General features: G+C 44.7%; 1 protein-coding gene across 6 annotated transcripts in view; it reads right to left on the minus strand.

The window, feature by feature from the left end:
- Positions 1-23392, minus strand: part of GPHN (gephyrin) — a 464667-nt gene that overhangs the window by 351758 nt on the left and 89517 nt on the right. For all 6 annotated transcript variants that reach the window (XM_066612401.1, XM_066612402.1, XM_066612400.1 and 3 more), the window contains exon 2: positions 12344-12422. In XM_066612401.1, coding sequence (XP_066468498.1) covers positions 12344-12422 — 79 coding nt within the window. The remainder of the gene's footprint in view (positions 1-12343; positions 12423-23392) is intronic.

The following is a 23392-nucleotide window of genomic DNA, read 5'->3' on the forward strand; positions in this document are numbered from 1 at the left end:
GTAGACCTGGATCTTGGTATGTTCCGTCAGCTTCTTGTTGGACCAGACTCTCTTTGTGAGTCTGGAAAACGTGGTAGCTGCTTTACCGATGCGCTTGTTTAGCTCGGTATCGAGAGAGAGAGTGTTGGAGATCGTTGAGCCAAGGTACACAAAGTCATGGACAACCTCCAGTTCATGCTCAGAGATTGTAATGCAGGGAGGTGAGTCCACATCCTGAACCATGACCTGTGTTTTCTTCAGGCTGATTGTCAGTCCAAAATCTTGGCAGGCCTTGCTAAAACGATCCATGAGCTGCTGGAGATCTTTGGCAGAGTGGGTAGTGACAGCTGCATCGTCGGCAAAGAGGAAGTCACGCAGACATTTCAGCTGGACTTTGGATTTTGCTCTCAGTCTGGAGAGGTTGAAGAGCTTTCCGTCTGATCTGGTCCGGAGATAGATGCCTTCTGTTGCAGTTCCAAAGGCCTGCTTCAGCAGGACAGCAAAGAAAATCCCAAACAAGGTTGGTGCAAGAACACAGCCCTGCTTCACTCCGCTTCGGATGTCAAAAGGGTCTGATGTGGAGCCATCGAAGACAACAGTGCCCTTCATGTCCTTGTGGAAAGATCTGATGATGCTGAGGAGCCTGGGTGGACATCCAATCTTGGGGAGAATCTTGAAGAGGCCGTCTCTGCTGACCAGGTCGAAAGCCTCTGTGAGATCTATGAAGGCTATAAAGAGTGGCTGTCGTTGTTCCCTGCATTTCTCCTGCAGTTGTCTAAGGGAGAATACCATATCAGTGGTGGACCTGTTGGCTCGGAATCCACACTGCGATTCTGGATAGACGCTCTCTGCAAGTACCTGGAGCCTCTTTAGTACAACTCGGGCAAACAGCTTTCCTACAACGCTAAGGAGAGAGATGCCGCGGTAGTTGTTGCAGTCACCCCTGTCACCTTTGTTCTTGTACAGCGTGATGATGTTTGCATCCCTCATGTCTTGAGGTACTCCACCTTCTCTCCAGCAGAGACAGAGGATTTCATGCAGCTCAGTGACGATGATCTCTTTGCAGCATTTTAGGACTTCAGCAGGGATGCTGTCTTTTCCAGGTGCCTTGCCAAAGGCAAGGGAGTCCAGGGCCACGTGAAGTTCTTCTAGGGTTGGTTCACTGTCAAGCTCTTCCAGCACAGGCAGGCACTCAATGTTGTTCAGTGCTTCTTCGGTGACTACATTTTCTCTGGAATATAGCTGCACCCAGCTATATTCCAGCTATATTTTCTCTGGAGTAGTGCTGCACCCAGCGTTCCATCTGCTGCGCCCGATCCTGGATGACCTCGCCTGTGGCAGACTTCAGAGGGGCAATTTTCTTCTGTGTTGGACCTAGGGCCTGCTTGATACCATCATACATCCCCTTGATGTTGCCCGTGTCAGCTGCTATCTGTATCTCGGAACAGAGCTGGAGCCAGTAGTCGTTAGCACATCTCCTGGCAGTCTGTTGGACTTTGCTGCGAGCAGTTCGGAGGACCTGCAGGTTGCGCTCACTGGGACAGGCCTTGTATGCTGCTTGAGCTCTCCTCTTTTCCTCAATGACTGGTGTCAACTCCTCAGAGTGGGCTTCAAACCAGTCTGCCGCCTTGTTGGTCTTTTTGCCGAATATGGACAAGGCGGTGTTGTAAACGGTATTCTTGAAATGTTCCCATCTGTTGGATGCGTTTGCGTCGGCCGGGCCTGGAAGAGATTCCTCAAGTGCTTGTGCAAATTCCTCCACTTTTCTCTGATCCCGGGTCTTGCTGGTATCAATGCGAGGTCTTCCTTCCTTTTTCGTGTGATACAGTCGCTTTGTTTGCAGTTTCACTCTGCTGCACACCAGGGAGTGGTCAGTGTCGCAGGCAGCACCATGATAACTGCGTGTGATCTTGATGCTGGGAAGGCTGGAGCGTCTGGTGAGGATCAGGTCGAGCTGGTGCCAGTGCTTTGATCTTGGATGTCTCCAAGAGACTCTATGTTGGGGCTTTGTGTTGAAGAACGTGTTGCTGACACAGAGACTGTGATGACAGCAAAACTCTAGCAGGCGTTGGCCATTTTCGTTCATCCTCCCAGTGCCAAACTGACCTAAGCAAGTGGGCCATGAACTGTTATCAGCACCAACTCTAGCATTGAAATCGCCGAGGATGAACAATGGCTCTTTTACAGGGATTTTCTTGACAGTGGTGGCCAGGTCATCATAGAATTTGTCTTTGGCTTCTGCTGGAGACGACAGAGTCGGTGCATAAGCACTGATGAGAGTGATAGGTCCTGCTGATGACTGGAGCTGCAGGGACAAAATTCTTTCACTTCCCACAGTAGGTGGGATGATGGATTTCAGCAGGGTATTTCTGACCGCAAAGCCAACGCCATGTTCCCTGGTTTCGTTTGGTAGTTTTCCCTGCCAGAAAAATGAGAAATTTCTCTCCTTGACAGATCCGGAATCTGGCAGCCTAGTCTCTTGAAGGGCGACGATGTCCATCTGCAGTCTGCTCAGCTCCATGTCGATGACAGCTGTTTTGCGTGCGTCGTCTATTTCTTGCAGGTCATCAGAGAAGCCAGGTGTCATTGTCCTAACGTTCCAGGTGCCCAGCCTTAGGGCAGTAGTTTTCTGTTTTCTGTTGCATGGTGCAGAGTTGTCGATCCGCTTGTCGGTTTTCACCCTAAACCCCACGCACCCCATGAGGTTAACGGACCGTGGCGAGGCAACACCTTACTGGCTGGGGACTGCCCAGCTTAAGGCGGGCGGTAGCTGCCCAATGAGATGCAATGATCTCTCCCACCGTCGGAAGCAGCCCCTGGCATCATGCTCTACGCCAATCGAGCAAAGACTTATAACCGGTAAACTGCTGCTTCCCGTGTTGTGCCGACACCGTATGGCGAAGTTGGAGTGTCCTCTCCAGTGCACGAAGCCTGGGTAAAGAAGGTATGGAGGATAGGCTGTTACCCATGCAGCAAATCCCCCCTCTCCACGTCGCTGGAATGGTCCAATGGAAAGGCAGAAGCCAATACGGTTGGTTCCAGCGGCGTCGCAGGAGTTGCCAGAACGTGACTGTGTTCAGCCATGAACTGCCTAAGGGACTCCGGCTCCTGATTTTGCCTCGAGGTTGACTCCTGAAGCCTTTTCCAGAACTGGATGTAGCCACAAGGCAGTGGAGGTTTGAGGTCAGAGTTTCCTTCTCTTAGATGAGCTGCCTTCCTAGGCTGACGAGTCCCATCTACCCGGTGGCTGTTTAGTCGCCTCTTACGACAAGTACAGCCAAACTGAGGGCCTATTCTTAGCCCCCAGCCCCCAGGGTAAACATAAAACGAAATCCCCACTATACAGTACCTTTTCATTTTCTGATTTAACAGTCACTACCCTCTTTGTACTTTCTACATTTTCGGACTCTTTAAAAAATTTCCTTTATTAGTGAATAATAAAACAATACAACTGCAAAACAAAATATCAAATGTAAAAAGAAGAAAAAGAAAATAGGGGAAAAATGAAAAAAAATATGTAATCAGCAAAGGCACAAACAGACTAGGGCCCAATTCTATCCAACTTTCCAGTACCAATGGAGCCATGCTGATGGGGTGTGTGCTGTGTCCTGCAGTATGGGAGCAGTCATGGAGGTCTTCTCAAGGTAAGGGAACATTTGTTCCACTGGCCTGATGGGTCTACTTGTATCTGCACCAGGTATTTAGCAGGTGCAAGTCTGAGTGGACCTGAGTAGGTGGACTGAGGTTGGGAAAGGGGATAAAATATCAGTGGAGCCACTGCCACTGATAACTGCCCTTCCCGCCTTTGACATACCCCCATTCCCCTACTGTTTTGTTCACCCCCCACACCAACATATTGGTGCCAGGGATCTCACACGCTCACCTGGCCGCCACTGCTCATCATTTCCAGCAGTAGTCAGTCTGCACTCTATGACACATCACATTTTGTGACAGCCATAAAGCATGCTGCACTGCCACAATGCAAGCGAGTCCATACGACTGGACCATAAGTCCCCTACGTATGTATAGATTTGGGTCCAGAGGTAAGCTGAAATGTACCAAGAAAGAACTGGTTCTTGCCAACCAACATTATTCTATCTGTGCAAAAACACCATCAAAGGATGTATTGCACCTGCACAAAAGTGCCAATACAGCTGTACATAACTCTGACATCCATAACTTGGGGGAAGTCAGTGAATATTGCCACACAACAAGAAGACAGTCCAGTGTCTTTAAGAGCTGGCTGGCTAACTGTCATAGCTAAAATTCACCCAGGTTTCCAGTTTCCTTTACCACCTGTCTGTCATGAAGTGATTAAAGGCACAGGGCTCCCGATAGGGAATTGGTGGGGGACGGGACTGGACAGGACAGGGTCAATGCTCAGTGGGAACCAAAGCAAGCCCACACATAAAACTCTGGCTTTAGAGCCCAGTCCTTTCCAACTTTCCAGCACTGGTGCAGCCACAATGCAGCCTGGGGGTAAGGGAACAAGAGTTCCCTTACCTTGAGGAGGTCTCTGTGGCTGCCTCCCCACCACAGGATGCAGCACACACCCATTGGCATGGCTGCACTGGCACTGGAAAGCTGGATAGGATGGTGCCCTCAGACCAGCACACATTGGCAGAAGGGTCCATGGTACAGAGAGAGAGCGGTGCATCCAAACATGCACACGGTCCATGCAGTCAATGACAGGCAGCCCATGTTCACACAGGTGGCAACGCCTTGGCTGTCCCACTCTGGCCAAAAGCACATGTCACCTGCATGGTGAGCTCAGTGCAGGAGTGGCAGAATCCTATGCACGTCTACTCAGAAGCAAGTCCCGTTGAGTTCTACAGGGCTTACTCCCAGGAAAACGTGCACAGGATTGCAGCCTGAATCCTATGAACGTCCACTCGGAAGTTAGTCCCACTGTGCCCTATGGGGCTTACTCCCAGGAAAGCGTGCAAAGGATTGCAGCCTGGGCGGGCAGCAGCCCCCAGTGCCGACGAAGAGCGGCGCTGCTGGGGCTGCTGCAGGACGTGCAGGGGGGCGCCTCGGGGCTCACCTGGTCAATGTACTGCCGCACCCGCTTCCTCAGGCGTTCCAGATTCATCTCCCTGCAGCGCGCGCGCCCTACCCAGACCGCCCGCCCGGAGTGAATCCGGAGTGAATGTGGTAATCTATAATAAAAAAAAAAGGTAAAAAGGAAAAAAAAAGGTAAAAAGAGTCCAGTCTCTATAGAGAGCATGGTTGGTTGGCAACCTTCAGTCTCGAAAGACTATGGTATAGGCCTACAGAACCTAGTAATCCCAGGCGGTTACTCCCATCCAAGTACTAACCAGGCCTGACTTCCTAGCTGGCCTAGCTTCCAAGATCAGATGAGATCGGGCATGTGCAGAGACCATGGAGGTTGCTCAAATCAACAGTAATAGAGGCCCAGCGGAAGTGTATACCGCAATGGAAGATGGGCTCAACTAAGTCCAGGAGGGTGCCCACATGGCTAACCAGCCAGGTTAGAGAGGCCGTAAAGGGCAAGAAAGCGTCCTTCTGTAAATGGAAGTCTTGCCCTAATGAAGAGAAAAAAAAGGAGCATAAACTGTGGCAAAAGAAATGTAAGAACGTGATATGGGAGGCTAAGAGAGACTATGAGGCAGTATATGGCCAGCAGCATTAAGGAGAATAATAAAAGCTTCTTCAAATATGTAAGAAGCAGGAAACCCGCCAGAGGAGCGGTTGGCCCTCTATGGGAGGGAAAGGGGAAATAAAAGGAGACTTAGAGATGGCAGAGAAATTAAATGAGTTCTTTGCAACTGTCTTCACGGCAGAAGTCCTCAGGCAGATACCGCTGCCCGAATGGCCGCTCTTGACCAAGGAATTAAGTCAGATAGAAGTTAAAAGAGAAGATGTTTCAGACCTCATTGATAAATTAAAGATCAATAAGTAACCGGGCCCTGGTGGCATCCACCCAAGAGTTATTAAGGAATTGAAGAATGAAGTTGCTGATCTCTTGACTCAAATATGCAACTTGTCCCTCAAAATGGCCAAAGTGCCAGAGGATTGGAGGATAGCAAATGTCACGTCGATCTTTAAAAAGGGAAAGAGGGGGACCTGAGAAACTATTGGCCAGTCAGCCTAATATCTATACCGGGTAAGATGGTGGAATGCCTCATCAAAGATAGAATCTCAAAACACACAGACGAACAAGCCTTGCTGAGGGAGAATCAGCATGGCTTCTGTAAGGGTAAATCTTGCCTCACATACCTTTTAGAATTCTTTGAAAAGGTCAACAGGCATGTGGATGCGGGAAAACTCGTGGACATTATATATCTGGACTTTCAGAAGGCGTTTGACATGGTCCCTCACCAAAGGCTACTGAAAAAACTCCACAGTCAGGGAATTGGAGGGCAGGTCCTCTCATGGGTTGAGACCTGGTTGAAGACCAGGAAACAGAGAGTGGGCGTCAATGGACAATTTTCACAGTGGAGAGAGGTGAAAAGCGGTGTGCCCCAAGGATCTGTCCTGGGACGGGTGCTCTTCAACCTCTTCATAAATGACCTGGAGACAGGGTTGAGCAGTGAGGTGGCTAAGTTTGCAGACAACACCAAACTTTCCGAGTGGGCAGAAGTGATTGTGAGGAGCTCCAGAAGGATCTCTCCAAACTGGCAGAATGGGCAGCAAAATGGCAGGTGCCTTTCAATGTCAGTAAGTGTAAAGTCATGCACATTGGGGCAAAAAATCCAAACTTTACATATAGGCTGATGGGTTCTGAGTTGTCTGTGACAGATCAGGTGAGAGATCTTGGGGTGGTGGTGGACAGGTCGATGAAAGTGTCAACCCAATCTGCGGCGGCAGTAAAGAAGATCAATTCTATGCTTGGGATCATTAGAAAAGGTATTGAGAACAAAACGGCTAATATTATAATACCGTTGTACAAATCGATGGTAAGGGCTCACCTGGAGTATTGTGTCCAGTTCTGGTCGCCGCATCTCAAAAAGGGTATAGTGGAAATGCAAAAGGTGCAGAAGAGGGCAACTAAGATTATTGCTGGGCTGGGGCACCTTCCTTATGAGGAAAGGCTACAGCATTTGGGCCTCTTCAGTCTAGAAAAGAGATGCCTGAGGGGGGACATGACTGAGACATACAAAATTATGCAGGGGATGGACAGAGTGGATAAAGAGATGCTCTTTACACTCTCACATAACACCAGAACCAGGGGACATCCACTAAAATTGAGTGTTGGGAGAGTTAGAACAGACAAAAGAAAATATTTCTTTACTCAGTGTGTGGTTGGTCTGTGGAACTCCTTGCCATAGGATGTGGTGACAGCATCTGGCCTGGATGCCTTTTAAAGGGGATTGGACGAGTTTCTGGAGGAAAAATCCATTACGGGTTACAAGCCATGATATGTATGTGCAACCTCCTAATTTTAGAAATGGGCTATGTCAGATGCAAGGGTGGGCACCAGGATGCAGGTCTCTTGTTATCAGGTGTGCTCCCTGGGGCATTTGGTGGGGCCGCTGTGAGATACAGGAAGCTCAACTAGATGGGCCTATGGCCTGATCCAGTGGGGTTGTTATTATGTTCTTATAATCAATAAAAAGAGTTGCCTTCTTCCCAGAGGTGTCACCAGGGTTTGCATCACCCAGTGCAAGAGTTCATTGCGTAACCCCCATGATGGACCTTCTCCCGAACTAGATCATACAGAATAAATTACAACTCCACACAGCCTAAATGAAGCGGCATCACTAGAGTCAGTGCATCCCCCCATTAACTGTATTTAGTTTAATATGTAACAGTACAGGTCACCCAACAAATCAGTAACTCACACAAAACCAGTGGCCAACTTGATGCTACTTGCACAACTGAATAAAAGTTCTAGTATTAGCTCTGATACATGGACATGAGAGCTGACTCATACTAACACCTTACCTGTACCCTGCCTCACTGATTCTCAGAAGAACTGGCCAGTTCCGAGTTAACAAAATCCACTTTTTGTTACATAAGGCAGTTATGTTCCCTTTTTCTAATTATTTGGCTATAACTTTTGAGAGAATACAGATATTTCCATGTGGTTTGTTTCATTACATTCTGCATTAAGTTATGCATCAAATGATATATAACATGATGGTAATATTTGAAAATAACAATATTTTCACAATTTTGGCAAAGAGTGGTGTTATTCCCCCCCCTCCCTGAGTGCATCACCCAGTGCAGGACACAACCCCCTGCGTCCCCTAGCAACACCACTATTTATTCCTTGCGGTGATATATGCATGTACACATGTGTCTTATTCTCCACCACAGTGATAGGAAAGTAGTCAAGATGTAGGGTAGAGACAGTTCATAACTCTTAGAGCATGCTGAAATAAAGTGTGGGCTGCTACCAGGGAGAACACAAGTTTGTGCAGTCATAGAACAATGCCCTGCACCAAGTGGAGGAAGTGAAACACCTGATTAACTAGCTACAGATAAAGGTTTCTTTTTTTTGGGGGGGGGGGGGTGTGATATTTTTTCCAAAATTTGTTGATAAAAATAACAAATTGTGATGTGTTTTTATCCAAATTCTTATTCACAATTGTTCAAACAGTACTATAAAGCACAATAAGCATTCAACTGTGAACTCTGTATCATTTTAAACCAATACCAAATATATATACATACATATTCATTGGTTTTCGAAGTTTCTCAAAAGTGCAGCACCAAACTGTCAAGTGATTTTTTTTTTTTTTAATCACAGTATCCTCTCTTTGCATACCAAAATGGCATAAAATGTGCAAAACAGCCACAGGGTCAAGGTACAATACAATACAGAAAAAATAAAATCAGATAAAGACTTTACTCAGCCTTGCTTGGTTTTCCAAGCTTCTCAAAAGTGCAATCCCACCAGATAACACCACACAGACCATCTCCAGGCACTTACAGAGAGTGGCTTGGGGCAGAGGGGAGAGCTGGATATGAGCACATTCTCCTAGTCGCAGATCACATACAGATCACAGTTTAGAACTTAATCACCTCACCTCCCCATACAGTACAGTGCTGGTACCCTACCTGGGCATCCCACCCACTCCCATCTCTTTCGCTCCCCCCCCACCCCGGCTGCTACACCTACACACACCCTAGCACAGGGGTGCTCACACTTTTTTGACTCGAGAGCTACTTTGAAACCCAGCAAGGCCCAGAGATCTACCAGAGTTTTTTTTACAATGTTCGCCATCATAACATATAACATTTATGTGTACAATGTATGTTGGTGTACCTTGAGCCCCACTGAGTATAACAGGACTTACTCCTGAGTAGACATGCCTAGGATTAGGCTGTGAGGCTGCAATCCTAGCCACACTTACCTGGGAGTAAGCCCCATTGAGTACAATGGGCCTTACTCCCGGCGTTTCCTCCCAGAGGCACCTGAAGGGGGGGGTTCAGCACTCCGCGATCTACTCATTTTGCTTTGCGATCTACCGGTAGATCGCAATCCACCTATTGAGCACCCCTGCCCTAGCAGATACTTTTACTCAGCCGCTCCACCTTCGGAAGTGCTTCAGGGGCTTGCTGCCTTAGTGAAAACTACTTGTGGGTTCCTCAAAAGTAGTGTTATTTTGTGAAATGAGTGGCTTTTTGTGTTTCATCTTAACATAGTTTTGTATCGCAGTTTGAGCAGAAATTATCATTATTTTGCGTTCTGTGTGGGTCACTAAAAACACCCCTACTTATAGATAAATAGACAGCACTTGCACAGAACAGAATATTAAAGCCTACAATACAAAACTGCTAACTAAATTACAAGGAAAAAGCAGCTCAGTTCAGTAAACCAATGAAATAAACTATGATTAGGGTAACACTGCAGTTTATGTTGGATGCAGCCCAGGCTCACAAAACCTACAGAAAAAGATTGATTGGTTGACTTTCTATCCCACCTTTCTCCCCGAAAGGACCCAAGGCAGCTTACAACAATGTCCAGAAATACAAAAAATATAAGATCACAGTGAAAAACGCAAATTAAAACATTAAAACCCTTCACAAGAAAATCTTAAGAACAGAAATAAAACATTAATACAATTTAAAAAATAGCTTGGTAAAAAGTGTATAACTGGGGGGAAGAAGAAGACTTGAGTCATGTAATGCAGATTATAGCCAGAGCAGAGGTTACTAAGCTCTAGGGTTGGAGATTTTGTTACTAGTGCACACCAGCAACTAGAGGCCATTAAATAATCCCTGAGACCTCGGGTAACAAGTCTTCTGGCCAGTGTTGGCACCAGGTATTTGGAGGCCTTTGGACACAAGACCAGTATGCGCCCCGCCCCCCCATATGCACATGAACAGTTGTCAGCACACACACCTCCAGAGATCTCCTTTGTGCAACAGCTCCAGTAATGGTGTAAAGGAAAACTACACCCATTGTAGCTGCTGCTTTCCCTTTCCCACTGCCTGATAAGTATCTCTGCAGCTTCCCAGGTGATGGAAGGGAAGAAAGCAGCAGTTTGCACTGCAGCAGTCCTTCCTCAGGCAGTGTAACACATTCAAATCTTGGATGTCCCATCTCCTGATGCAGCACTAGAGTTGGGGCATACAAAATTTAACAGAGAGCCCTGCCAAAGGAAGGAGGACTGCTTTGGTTTTCCCAAACCCCATTTATTTATTTATTTATTTATTTATTTATTTAATTCACATTTTTATACCACCTTTCCTCCAAGGAGCTCAAGGTGGTATGAATAATTCCTTCCCTTCTTCCGTCCTCATAACAACCCTGTGAAGTAGGTGAGGTTGAGAGTTAGCGACTGGTCCAAGGTCATCCAGGAAGCTTCATGGCTGAATGGGGATTTGAACCTGGATCTTAAAGGTCTAAGTCTGACTGCCTAACCACTGCATCATTCTGGGTCTCACCTGGTAACCATGTGCATCACTGGGCTGACCAGTGTGTTTCACAAGGGAAGCCAGAGGATTGACCATGGCATAGTGCCTAGTGGTCAGCATTTCACACACAGCAGCCTGCTTTCTATTCTGGACAAACACAAAAACTGGTAGCTGAGTCACCGCCCCCATCCAAAGCTCCTGCACTTTATAACTAGTGGCCATATGCTGCTCTGCCTGAGGGTTGGTCTTTTAGGACCTGGAGTTTTTGAATTTCTCACTTCTCAACATCATGTAAGTTTCAGGTTAAAATAAGCGGGCTCTTTTGGTTCTTCTTTGGGTTACTGACCAATGAGAAGGTGACAATTATAAAGAATAGCAACAAGGACAACGAAGGGATAATAGCTACAACTTTGGGATGACTCAGTAGCTTTTGGAGGGTACAGTCAGGTCACTAAAGCCTCCAATGGGATAGAGAAGGTCTATAATAGGTTAAAAAAAGCAAAGAAAAATAAGAGAAAACTCAGGTTTTTCACCAGAAGGGCAATGCAAGAAGCAGGGGGAGCCAGAGACTTAGCTGCAGCAGTCCTTTCTCCTTTGGAGGGCCTCCATATTAGAATTCCAGATGCATTGGCCCTGTAGAAGTGGAGTAGAATGCAGCATTGGAGGCAGGGCATCCAAAATTCTAATATGGAGTCCTTCCAAAGAAGGAATAAGTGCTGCAGTTTCAGCCTCCCCAGTTATCACCTAGAAGCACTTTTCAGGCAATACAGAGGGACTGGAGCTATTATGGTCATTTTGCCTTGAGGTACTAAGTTAAAATATAAAATTCCAGAGACTATCAAGAATTTAAGATGGTTATCAAGAATATAACAAAGTTTCTGCCAAGAAAGACAGATGACTTTGGAATATCCAGAATTTTTTTTAATAAGGAGCTCTGCTGAAGAAGGAAGGACCACTGCAGCTGTGGATCCAATTCCCACCCATAAACTTGTAAGTTATGCACTTACTTGGGTATAAGATGGGGATAAATTGAAGTATTCATTCTTCCTTTACCAGGGCTCCGTGTTAATTTTCATGTTTTATCTCTTGATGTTAAGTGGGGGTGAAGCATCCAAAAGTTTAACATGGAGCTGCACCTAAAGAAAAAGGACTAGGACAGTTGTTGCTTTCCTCCCTCCCAACATCTGATAAGCTATGGGGACACTTGCTAGATGATGGGAGGGAGGAAATCACCAGCCATAGCAGATCCTAACAGCAGCAAAAGGAGAGCTCTCCTCCATTTGCTGCCTAGAGACTGTACAGCAGAAGAGTTCTCTTTCCTTCACAATGGATACAGAAACTTCAGTGGTGGCTGACCTGGCCAAATGCATAGTGAATGCATAGTGTTCTACTTATGTCTGTGCCTCAGAGGACCACCTCTTTGTTCAGACCTATAGAAGGGTTCCAACTGTGTATCTATATGATGGTCCCTCATTGATGGATTATCAGCCTCTGCTGACTTTGAAACCTAATATTCTAGGAAACAGATACTTACAAAGAAGGATCTTGGACGAGGTCTTTAAGGTTTATCCCACTGCGATCTTCTGCAAGGTTCCTGAAGCAACTGTCACTTACTGAAAAAAACAAAGAGAAGTGAAAATATGTGATTGTGTATTGTAATTGATAATTAACTGAGAAATGTTGGTATTACAATAAAACTTATTAACATACCTCAGGATTTAGGTACTACTACTAAGAATCAATAAATGCTCCAGGAATTAAAAGTACTGCTTGACTTAGTTCCAAACACTCAATACACAACCTAATAAGTCAAAGAAGAGAGAAGATTCTAAGGGCCAAAGTATACATGACAGATTCAGATGTGTTTCTTTTCACATGCCAACCTTATTTACACTAAAAACAAAATGGCTGGAGGTAATCTTACTTCAGAATTAAAAGTAAGGCTCAGAAAGATGGGGAAACCTTCCTCCCCATGCCTTGCCTCCCGCAGTTCATTGCTCCAGCCATTTTATCCCATTCCTGGTTCACCTCCAGTATCTGAACCCAAAAGGAAGAAAAGTGCCTGAATCAGCCACCTGTAGGAAGGTGTGGTGGTGATGCTGGGAGAATTCACCACCTCTCTCATGGGAGCTCTTTTTACAGTTCAAATGAGATCCTCTCAACTCCCTCCGGTCTACCTGCTTTGTGTGTAAATGAAGCATGCGAATGATGGTATCATCACTTCTATTTTATATATACATAGAAGATACTAAACAACTACATGAAAAATTCCTTAAATACTTCCGCTTTTTATGGTTGACTAAGGAAGATTCTGTGCTCTATGCTAGTTATTTCTTACGTTCTGCAATCTGAAGCCCATGTTTCTTGGCAGACGCAAACAATGTAAGGCTGCAGATAACAGAATGTTTGATGCTAGAAAACATTAGAGCAACTCCCTATTTTTGTTTCCCAAGGATGGCTGCGCTGGAGGCCTTCATGCATTGGCATCGCTAGGGGGGTGCAGGCTGCACCGGGTGACACGCCAGGGGGGTGACGCGCCCTGGGGGGGAGGGCATGCTAACATTGCAGCGTTAGGAGGTACCCCATCATGCCATACACCGTTGGATGCGGAATGTCCAGCAGAATGCAATGCAAAAAAAAAAACAGAATTGAAATCGCTCCTTTCATTCAAAAGTTATGACCAAAAAACTGGAAGGAAAAAATGCATGGATCCCTATGGAAAGTGAAAGTGAGCCGTATCGCATGTTTACTCGTGAGTGGACGTACTTGCCATAGTCCCTTAGAAAGGGCAGGCTGAGAGGAATCCAACAACACCAGAATGGTCCTGATCCAATGAGTGCAGCCCCCAAAAACACAAACGGAAGAAGGAGGTCCCTGCCTCCCTCCCAGCTGCATCTATTGAGTCGGAAACAAAGTCACGTGGCCACGTTTACTCGCAAGTAGGCTAACTTGCCTTAATCCGTCAGAAAGGGCAGGCAGAGAGTACTCCAAGGACCTCAGAATGGTCCTGATCCAATGAATGCAGCCCCCAAAATACCTGAGAAGGAAGTCCTTCCCACCCTCCTGCAGTCTATTGAGCTCTATGGAAAGCAAACTCAGTCACATGGTCGTGTTTACTCGCAAGTAGGCAGATGTGCCTTGCCTTTTGGTCAGGCCAGGCAAAGAGGAATGTGAGGCCACCAGAAGGGTCCCGATCTTATGGCGCTGGAGTGCAACAAATGCTCCAGAAGGCAGCCTCCGCCCCACTAAAAAGGACAAAAAAAGAGGCTTCAATTGGTAAGGGCAAAGTTTTCTATTTTGCACTTGCAAAGCCAGGTGGGTCTTTATATGGATATACCTGAAACAGAAGAACTTTAACTGGGCACTGGGGAGGGCTGGAAATCTCACTGATTCTTTTTTGGGGGGGCGGGGTGATTGCAAACAGGCTACAGAGTAAGCTCCATTGACCACTATGGGACTTACTTCAGAGTGGACATGCATAGGATTGGGCTCACAAGCTGCAATGCTATCCACACTTTCCTGAGAGTAAGCCCCATTGACCACTATGGGACTTACTGCAGAGTAGATTCAGTTGGTGGAACAGGACTGGCTCTTCCTTATTTAATTATTTGTTTTATTTTAATTTAATTATTTATTTTAATTTGCTTGATGATGTCACTTCTGGCCATGACATCACTTCCAATGGGTCCTGGACAGATTGTCATTCTAAAAAGTGGGTCCCAGTGCTAAAAGTTTGAGAACTGCTGCAATAAGCTGTTAGTAAGTTGACACCTACAAGTGTGTGTGTGACTCTACAAGTTCTCAAAATCACTAAAATCAGAGTTTGGAGGAATAATACCATCATGTTATATATCAATCGATGCGCAATTTCATGCAGAATACAATGAAACAAACCACATTGAAATATCTGTGTTCTAACAAAAGGTACAGACAAAAAACCAGTGGGGGCAGGGCAATGGTACATCACCACGCCCACCACCTGGGGCGTTGCTCTGTCCACTGCATGGGGTGATGCGTAGGCCTCCCGCACCGGGTGACACGAATCCTAGTGACGCCACTGCCTTCATGGACATTGTTATCTCCTTTTCCATTGATCTATGGCAAGGAGGAACATTACTTGTAAAGAGGGCTTTCCTCCTTCAAGCAGAGGTTGCACTAGATTGCTGTGAAGGTCCATTCCTACTCTACAATTCAATGGAATTGCTCCCCCATTTGAAGAAGCACACTATGTCATGGTTCAAAAACCCCTTTTCTTGATGGAAGGGGTATTCACATAGAAGGTTATGTAAACTGAGTATAGGCCAAATGCTGTCATTTCCAGTTGGCTAACTGAAAATATGCTAGTATAGGTTAAGTACCCCTGATCCAGAATTCCAAAATATGGAATACCAAAATACAGAACTTCTTTGAGTGCCATCATGACTTTTCAAAAAACTTTTTTGCCTAAATAAATAAAATCACAAACTGTATTTCATGCACAAAATTATTAATAGTGTAATATTGTATAAAACTACCTTTGAGCTATGTGTATAAGTGGTACATGAAACAAATTTTGTGTTTAGACTGGAGCCCCATCCAAAAAACTCTCATTATGTATACGCAAGTATTCCAAAATACAGAAAAATCCAAAATTGAAAACACTTCTGGTTCCAAGAACTTCAGATAAGGAATGCCCAATCTGTACCATTGATTATTTTGCCTTGCTCATATTTTTCTAATATTCCACTTGCAATAGATAACTATTGCAGTAGCTGCCAAATCACTTAAACCACCCGTTTTTAGCTGAAATAATGGAATGTGCAGACGACAGAAAAAAGGCACAAAACTGTAACCCATACAGAGGATAAGATTAAAATTTGAAATGACTTTGATAATATAAGTTTTATTTTCCTATAACTTGGCATCCCAAAGACACATGCATAGATATTATTCATTATGAAGAAAAAAAAACAAAATATGCAAATGCCAAAGACAGAGGCTGGATGAAGGAGAACAGTATAGGGGTAGCATAATTTGATGAGTACTTGGCTATTACAGCAGATCATAGAAATTTAGTACGCAAACAATGGGTAGTAAACAGTACCACTGTCGAAAATCAACTAGATCTCATGTGGAAGATAGTACCTAGTTTCCATGATAAACTTGCTGCTGACATTTGCAGAAGTCAGCTTTCTGCTTGAATACCAACACTTCAAACTGTCCTTGGTGTACAGCATCCTAGGTTCTATAATGAAATCTACTATACTTTTGATAAATTCAGTGCATGTTCCTCATGAAGCAAGACCTTACTGGTGAAAAAAGACATCTAATGAGGGACATGACTGAGACATACAAAATTATGTAGGGGGTGGACAGATAGAGGAATGTTCTTTTCCCTCTCACACAACACCAGAACCAGGGGCCATCTACTAAAATTGAGTGTCAGGGAACTTAGAACAGACAAAAGAAAACAGCCCAGCATGCAAGTAGTCTGTGGAACTCCTCACCACAGGATGCGGTGATGACATTTGGCCTTGATGCCTTTAAAAGGGGACTGGACAGATTTCTAGAAGAAAAGTCCATCACAGGTCACAAACTGTGATGAGTATGTGCAATCCCTAGTTTTAGAAGTAGGCTACCTCAGAATGCATGGTGCAAAGAAGCAGCACCAGGATGCAGGTCTCTTGTGGCCTTGTGTGCTCCCTGAGGCATCTGGTGAACCACTATGAGATACAGGAAACTGGGCTAGATGGGCCTTTGGTCTGATCCAGCAAGGCTGTTCCTATGTTCTAATGACATGCTTTGCCCTCAAGACAGAGTAAGGAAGATTACTCCTCTGTACAAACTAAATGTCTGAGTGACCCAGAGCTTATGCAAAATGCACAGTTCACACAAGATGTTGTCTGCTTGACCATAGTGAACGTGTGAAATACAACTTATGGAATTTCCAAATTCTTCTTTTGAAAATACCTTTGAAGCACTTCACCCCTAGAAAGGAAAGAGAACCACATTGCCACTCTAGCTGCCTCCTGGCCTTCAAAACTAGGAAAAAATAGGTTTGTTGTATGGTGCCTTTTCTAATTGTGTTAGAAAATACTAGTAGGAAAAGAAGAAAAATTAGTACAATGAGGCAAGCAGGCAGGCTTTCCCTTGGCCTTGAAATTGAAATGTACCTTCTTAGCATGCAACAACTTCCGTACTGTAAGTCTCAAAGACTAAAAAATTATTAAACATTCTAATACCACCTAAAATAAGCAAGCTTATGAGGTATAAACATTAGACAAAGAAAGTGCTTCCTAATGTCCTTGAAAAGAGCCTAACAAAAAGAATTGCACACCATAGTCTACTTGCTCTATTAAATATTGTATGAATAGCATTTGCCAAAGAGGTGCTATTGTTATGAATACATGTGATAAGCAAAGGCAGAAAAATAAGCACTACTCAACACCCAATAAATACCTGGAACAAAAATAAACCATATTAATGACTCACAGCAGTTACTAATAAACACAGCTAGGTCATGTGAAAAATACATTTTCATTTAAAGCTCAGAGAAAGGCTCTTTTTCAAAAAACTAAAATATGCAGTGTAATATAAGCAGCCCAGAGAAGAAGCACTGCAGTGCACACTTTCATCTTTGATTTTTAAATTAACCATTTTACTGCATCTTGTTTCCCCACAAAACAGGCCTCTGTAAGACTCAGAAGAGTTTTGGACATGACATGAACAAGGTTCCAGTCACATTTAGAGCCCCTGTGTATCAGAACCCGTGGATTCCATTATCCGCAGATTTTGGTATCTGCAGGGGTGTGTGTGTGTGTGTGTGAAGGAACAGATCACCACGGACACCAAGGGCCCACCAGTAAAAGCTATACTGTTATGTGAAAATCCCCCCTTTTTGTCTTTTAGCTTTGATTTTCTCTACACCTGGTTATACTATTATAGACTATAATATTATACAAGCTAAACTGTTCTCCCAGCATACAGGCCACATTTCCAGGACTTCGGTCAAGCCACGAGTTCTCTGTTAGTTTACACAACTCCCCCCCCCCAAAGTCACACATTAGGGAAGGAATTCTTGTGTCTTAATCAAATCACCTTTTAAGCATCTCCTACAATACTGTATGCAAACTTGAACTGCCTTCCATGATTTTGGTGGAAGTTTCTTCTGTTTGAAGAAGTTTGATTCTGTTTCTGATTCACTGTATTGTACCTACATCCTGTATTTTTTCCACACAGTCTTTGTTAAGTTCCCCTTTCTAAGAATCCAGTCATCGACCCCCTGATTGACTTTTGCTGATAACTGACACCTATATCCAGATCCCCATTCAGGCTTTACAGATGCTTGTACATATGAAAGCAGTACTCCAAGCAACCAGCATTGTGTTAAGCAACCAGTAATTAAGCTACCTTCCAGCTCAGCAAGTAGGCACTATCTCCTAACTCCTTATAAGAGAGGGGTCTCTCTCTCTCTCTCTCTCTCCAAGGCCCAACACGTGTGTTGTGTCAGAGGGTCCTCTCCACAGGACTCTCCCCTCCCCCCCCCCGAAATGCTCTACAGGACAGGTAACTATCTTGCGCCTGTAACTCTTTCCCTTCTTACCCCCCTTTTCTTTTCGCCCCTTCTCGCCCCATTTTTAGTTAGCAGCTGGGGTTGGCATAGCAGGGACCCCTAAAATCCTTCCCTACAACCCCCTTTCTCTTCTGATTTCCTCGGATGCACCAAATACACTTCACAAGCAACCACCATGAAACCTAGGTACACTGTGTCCAATCATTAGGACCAAGAAACATACCTTTATTATTGCTCCATGTTCATTATTTTTACCTTCATTCTTTTGTAATAAAACTATAATCTTTCATTGAAAGTTATCTTTCTCTCAGTCTGCTCTTTAAGCAAAAGGGAATTTCTCTGCATTACGCTGTCTTGTTATCCAGCCTAAGGTCCTGATGTTCCAATAAGGGAAGTGTAATAATCCCCCTAAACAAAACAGCCCTTTTGGTAACAATATGTCTTTTTCATACTTTTTCATTCAAGTAGGTAATAATATGAGTGTTAAACTTTTCTGATTATTTATACCAGACTATTTTATAGCAGTTCAAAGAAGAGATCTTAAATGTTTGAAACTGTCTGCAGTTTAACTTGCTTTATCTTGATATGCATTAAAAGTTTATGTTCAGTCAACAATTGGTCAACACTTGAATGATGCTGCTAAAAAACAAAATAGATGGACTGCATGGTACATGTCACTGTAAATTACTTTCACCAGCTAGAAATTAAACTGTTATTTATTCCATCACCTCAGGCCACCTTTGGCTGTGAGTAGCAGTAAGAACATAAGAACGACCCCACTGGATCAGGCCATAGGCCCATCTAGTCCAGCTTCCTGTATCTCACAGTGGCCCACCAAATGCCCCAGGGAGCACACAAGATAACAAGAGACCTGCATCCTGGTGTCCTTCCTTGCATCTGATATAGCCCATTTCTAAAATCAGGAGGTTGAACATACACATCATGTCTTGTAACTCATAATGGATTTTTCCTCCAGAAATTTGTCCAATCCCCTTTTAAAGGCATCTAGGCCAGATGCCATCACCACATCCTGTGGCAACGAGTTCCACAGACCAACCACACGCTGAGTAAAGAAATATTTTCTTTTGTTTGTCCTAACTTTCCCAACACTCAGTTTTAGTAGATGTCCCCTGGTTCTGGTGTAATGTGAGATTGTAAAGAGCATCTCTATCCACTCTATCCTTCCCGTGCATAGTTTTGTATGTCTCAATCATGTCTCCCCTCAGGCGCCTCTTTTCTAGGCTGAAGAGGTCCAAACGCCATAGCCTTTCCTCATAAGGAAAGTAACAATCATAACCATTGTGTACTAATTTGCAAGCATATTCACACTGGTAGATTCCTACAGGAACCAGATTTTGGGCCCAATCCTATCCAACCTTCCAGTGCTGATTCATCCATGCTGACAGGGCATGAGCTACATACTGTAGTGGAGGGGGGGCAGTCATGGAGGCCTATCCAAGATAAGGGGACATTTGTTTCCTTGATGCTGCACTGGGGATGTGTCAGTGACAGAATATTGGATAGGACTGGGACCTTTAACAGAGCAGTGGTAATAAGTACCTTTTAAAGAAGAAGTAAAATTTTAAAAAATGGGACCATGTACAGGAGTGTCCCCATATCTGTGGATCCAGTACATGGATCCCCCCCACGCACCTCCCCTCCAGAGCCAAGCAATTTAAAAAATGCAACTTCCAGTTTCACTGAGAAACCGGAAGTGACCTGTTTAATGCTTTCTAAGGCATTAAAAATGTCACTTCTGTTTTCTCTGTGAAACCAGAAGTTGCATTTTTTTTTTAACTGCCGAGGTCAGAGGACTCTCTGGAGGTGAGGGGAGTGGAGGTCCTCTTTGATCCAGAGGGTGGGTCATTGACAAGGCTGATGGCACATCTGATACAGCAAGCACAGAGGTAAATGAACAAGATAGTAACTAGTTTCATTCTTTTTGTAAACCACAGGACTTCTTGGCTCAATATTTTATTGAAATATGCAGGTGAGGATCTGCTACAGCAGTGTTTCTCAAACTGTGGGTTGGGACCCACCAGGTGGGTCATGACATATTTTCATGTGGGTCCCCATTCATTTCAATATTTTGTTTTTAATATATTACACTCGATGATACCATGATATATGATTGCATTGGGAGAAATGTTACAGACTTGTACTTCAGGCTACTCTGTATATGCTTTTAACAATCATAGTAAATGGGACTTACTCTGAGAGTAAGTGTGGGTAGGATTGCAGCCTACGATTGTTAAAAAGGGTCCTGCTTGATGATGTCACTTCTGGTCATGACATCACTTCCGGTAGGTCCTGACAGATTCTCATTCTAAAAAGTGAGTCCTGATGCTAAAAGTTTGAGAACCACCTTTTCCTGTGGACTGGTTTACACAATCAAAACTTCTCCTCTAATTGTTTTTCCCCCTACCAAAGAAGAAAAACGGGATCTCCATTATGTTTTCCCCTGTGAGAAAACCAGTTTCAAAATGCCATCAAAACTTTCATCACATTCTGAAAGGGATTCTTAACCCTGAAAAAGGTTAAGAAGTGTAGAACTACATATTCCAAGTCTTTCTGCCCCCCACCTTCCAGTGTTATGTTGCTCCAGCAGTTGCCAAACATATAAAATGCTTTGAAAATTCAATCCTGTAGAAAGAACTGAGTGAAAAGTGCACAGATGTATGCAAATTTGTTTGTTCTACAACAGTGACATGTGGTGAGATCCAGTCCTGAGGAAGCACAGCCCATAGAGCTCTTGACGTCACACTGGAAGCCCCAGCACATCTACAATTATAGTGAAAGCTGAGCTGACATGAGTTCTTCTCTTGAGCTTGCAGTAGCAGCGGCTCTGTCTGCCACAAGCTCATCCAGTGCAACCTCTCAGAAATGGGTGGAGCGCTTGCATTCACAGGGAAGGCTAAACTGACAGCACAGGGGAAGCTCTACCTTCCCTGCCTCCCCTGACCACACATTCCTGATCTACACACTATTGTGCAAATTAACTAATTCCATATTAGGGAAATACACTGCTCAAAACAATAAAGGGAACACTTAAACAACACATCCGAGATCTGAATGAACGAAATATTCCTATTAAATACTTTGTTCCTGACATAGCTGAATGTGCTGACAACAAAATCACACAACAATCATCAATGGAAATCACATTTATTAACCCATGGAGGTCTGGGTTTGGTGTCATACTCAAAATTGAAGTGGAAAAACACACTACAGGCTGATCCAACTTCGATGTAATGTCCATAAAGCAAGTCAAAATGAGGCTCAGTAGTGTGTGTGGCCTCCACGTGGCTGTATAACCTCCCTACAATGCCTGGGCATGCTCCTGATGAGGTGGCGGATAGTCTCCTGAGGGATCGCCTCCCAGACCTGGACTAAAGCATCCATAAACTCCTGGACAGTCTGTGGTGCAACGTGGCGCTGGTGGATGGAGTGAGACATGATGTCCCAGATGTGCTCAATTGGATTCAGGTCTGGGGAACGGGCGGGCCAGTCCATAGCATCAATGACAGCATCAATGTCATCAATGTGAACTGCTGACACACTCCAGCCACATGAGGTCTAGCATTGTCCTGCATTAGGAGGAACCCAGGGCCAACCGCGCCAGCATATGGTCTCACAAGGGGTCTGAGGATCTCATCTCAGTACTTAATGGCAGTCAGGCTACCTCTGGCGAGCATATGGAGGGCTGTGCGGCCCCCCAAAGAAATGCCACCCCACACCATTACTGACCCACTGCCAAACCGGTCATGCTGGAGGATGTTGCAGGCAGCAGAACATTCTCCCTGCCGTCTCCAGACTCTGTCACATCTGTCACATGTGCTCAGTGTGAACCTGCTTTCATCTGTGAAGAGCACAGGGCGCCAGTGGCGAGGTTGCCAATCCTGGTGTTCTCTGGCAAATGCCAAACGTCCTGCACGGTGTCGGGCTGTCAGCACAACCCCCACCTGTGGACGTCGGGCCCTCATACCACCCTCATGGAGTCTGTTTCTGACCGTTTGAGCAGACACATGCACATTTGTGGCCTGCTGGAGGTCATTTTGCAGGGCTCTGGCAGTGTTCCTCCTGGCACGAAGGCGGAGGTAGCGATCCTGATGCTGGGTTGTTGCCCTCCTACAGCTTCCTCCATGTCTCCTGGTGTACTGGCCTGTCTCCTGGTAACGCCTCCATGCTCTGGACACTACACTGACAGACACAGCAAACCTTCTTGCCACAGCTCGCACTGATGTGCCATCCTGGATGAGCTGCACTACCTGAACCACTTGTGTGGGTTGCAGACTCCGCCTCATGCTGCCACTAGAGTGACAGCACCGCCAGCATTCAAAGGTCACCCAAACATCAGCCAGAAAGCATAGGGACTGCGAAGTGGTCTGTGGTCACCACCTGCAGAACCACTCCTTTATTGGGGGTGTCTTGTTACTTGCCTATGATTTCCACCTGTTGTCTACTCCATTTGTGCAACAGCATGTGAACTTGATTGTCAATCGGTGTGGCTTCCTAGGTGGACAGTTTGATTTCACAGAAGTGTGATTGACTTGGAGTGACATTGTGTTGTTTAAGTGTTCCCTTTATTGTTTTGAGCAGTATATTTTTCCCAAATACAGATGCACTCATCTTGATAAAATGCCAAGTAAGTTTATTTTCTTTTAGACTATAATCATTTTACTTTCTAAATGAGCAAAGCATTTGTTTTATCTCCACAATGTTAATATAGATATGTGAACCACAGACAAATACTGGCATACCTTGACTTTAATCCACTTGACTTTTATAGCTTTGCTCTTTCAACTGCTTTCAGTTAAAACTACATTTCAAATTTTGTCCACAGGCTGTCCTTTTTCATCCAACCTCCCATGACATTTGTTGATGTTATCTTTATTTTTTTAATTTCTGTTGATTTAGGTTTCACACACATTTGCATGTGTTACATATAGTTATTTACATTTTTCACTGCCCAAAATAAATTTGCAAGCTAAATAAGGCAATATTTTGACATTCATCATTTTTTACTTTCAT

This window comes from Tiliqua scincoides, chromosome 1 (assembly GCF_035046505.1).
Source record: "Tiliqua scincoides isolate rTilSci1 chromosome 1, rTilSci1.hap2, whole genome shotgun sequence".
NCBI classification, from domain to species: Eukaryota; Metazoa; Chordata; class Lepidosauria; order Squamata; family Scincidae; genus Tiliqua; species Tiliqua scincoides.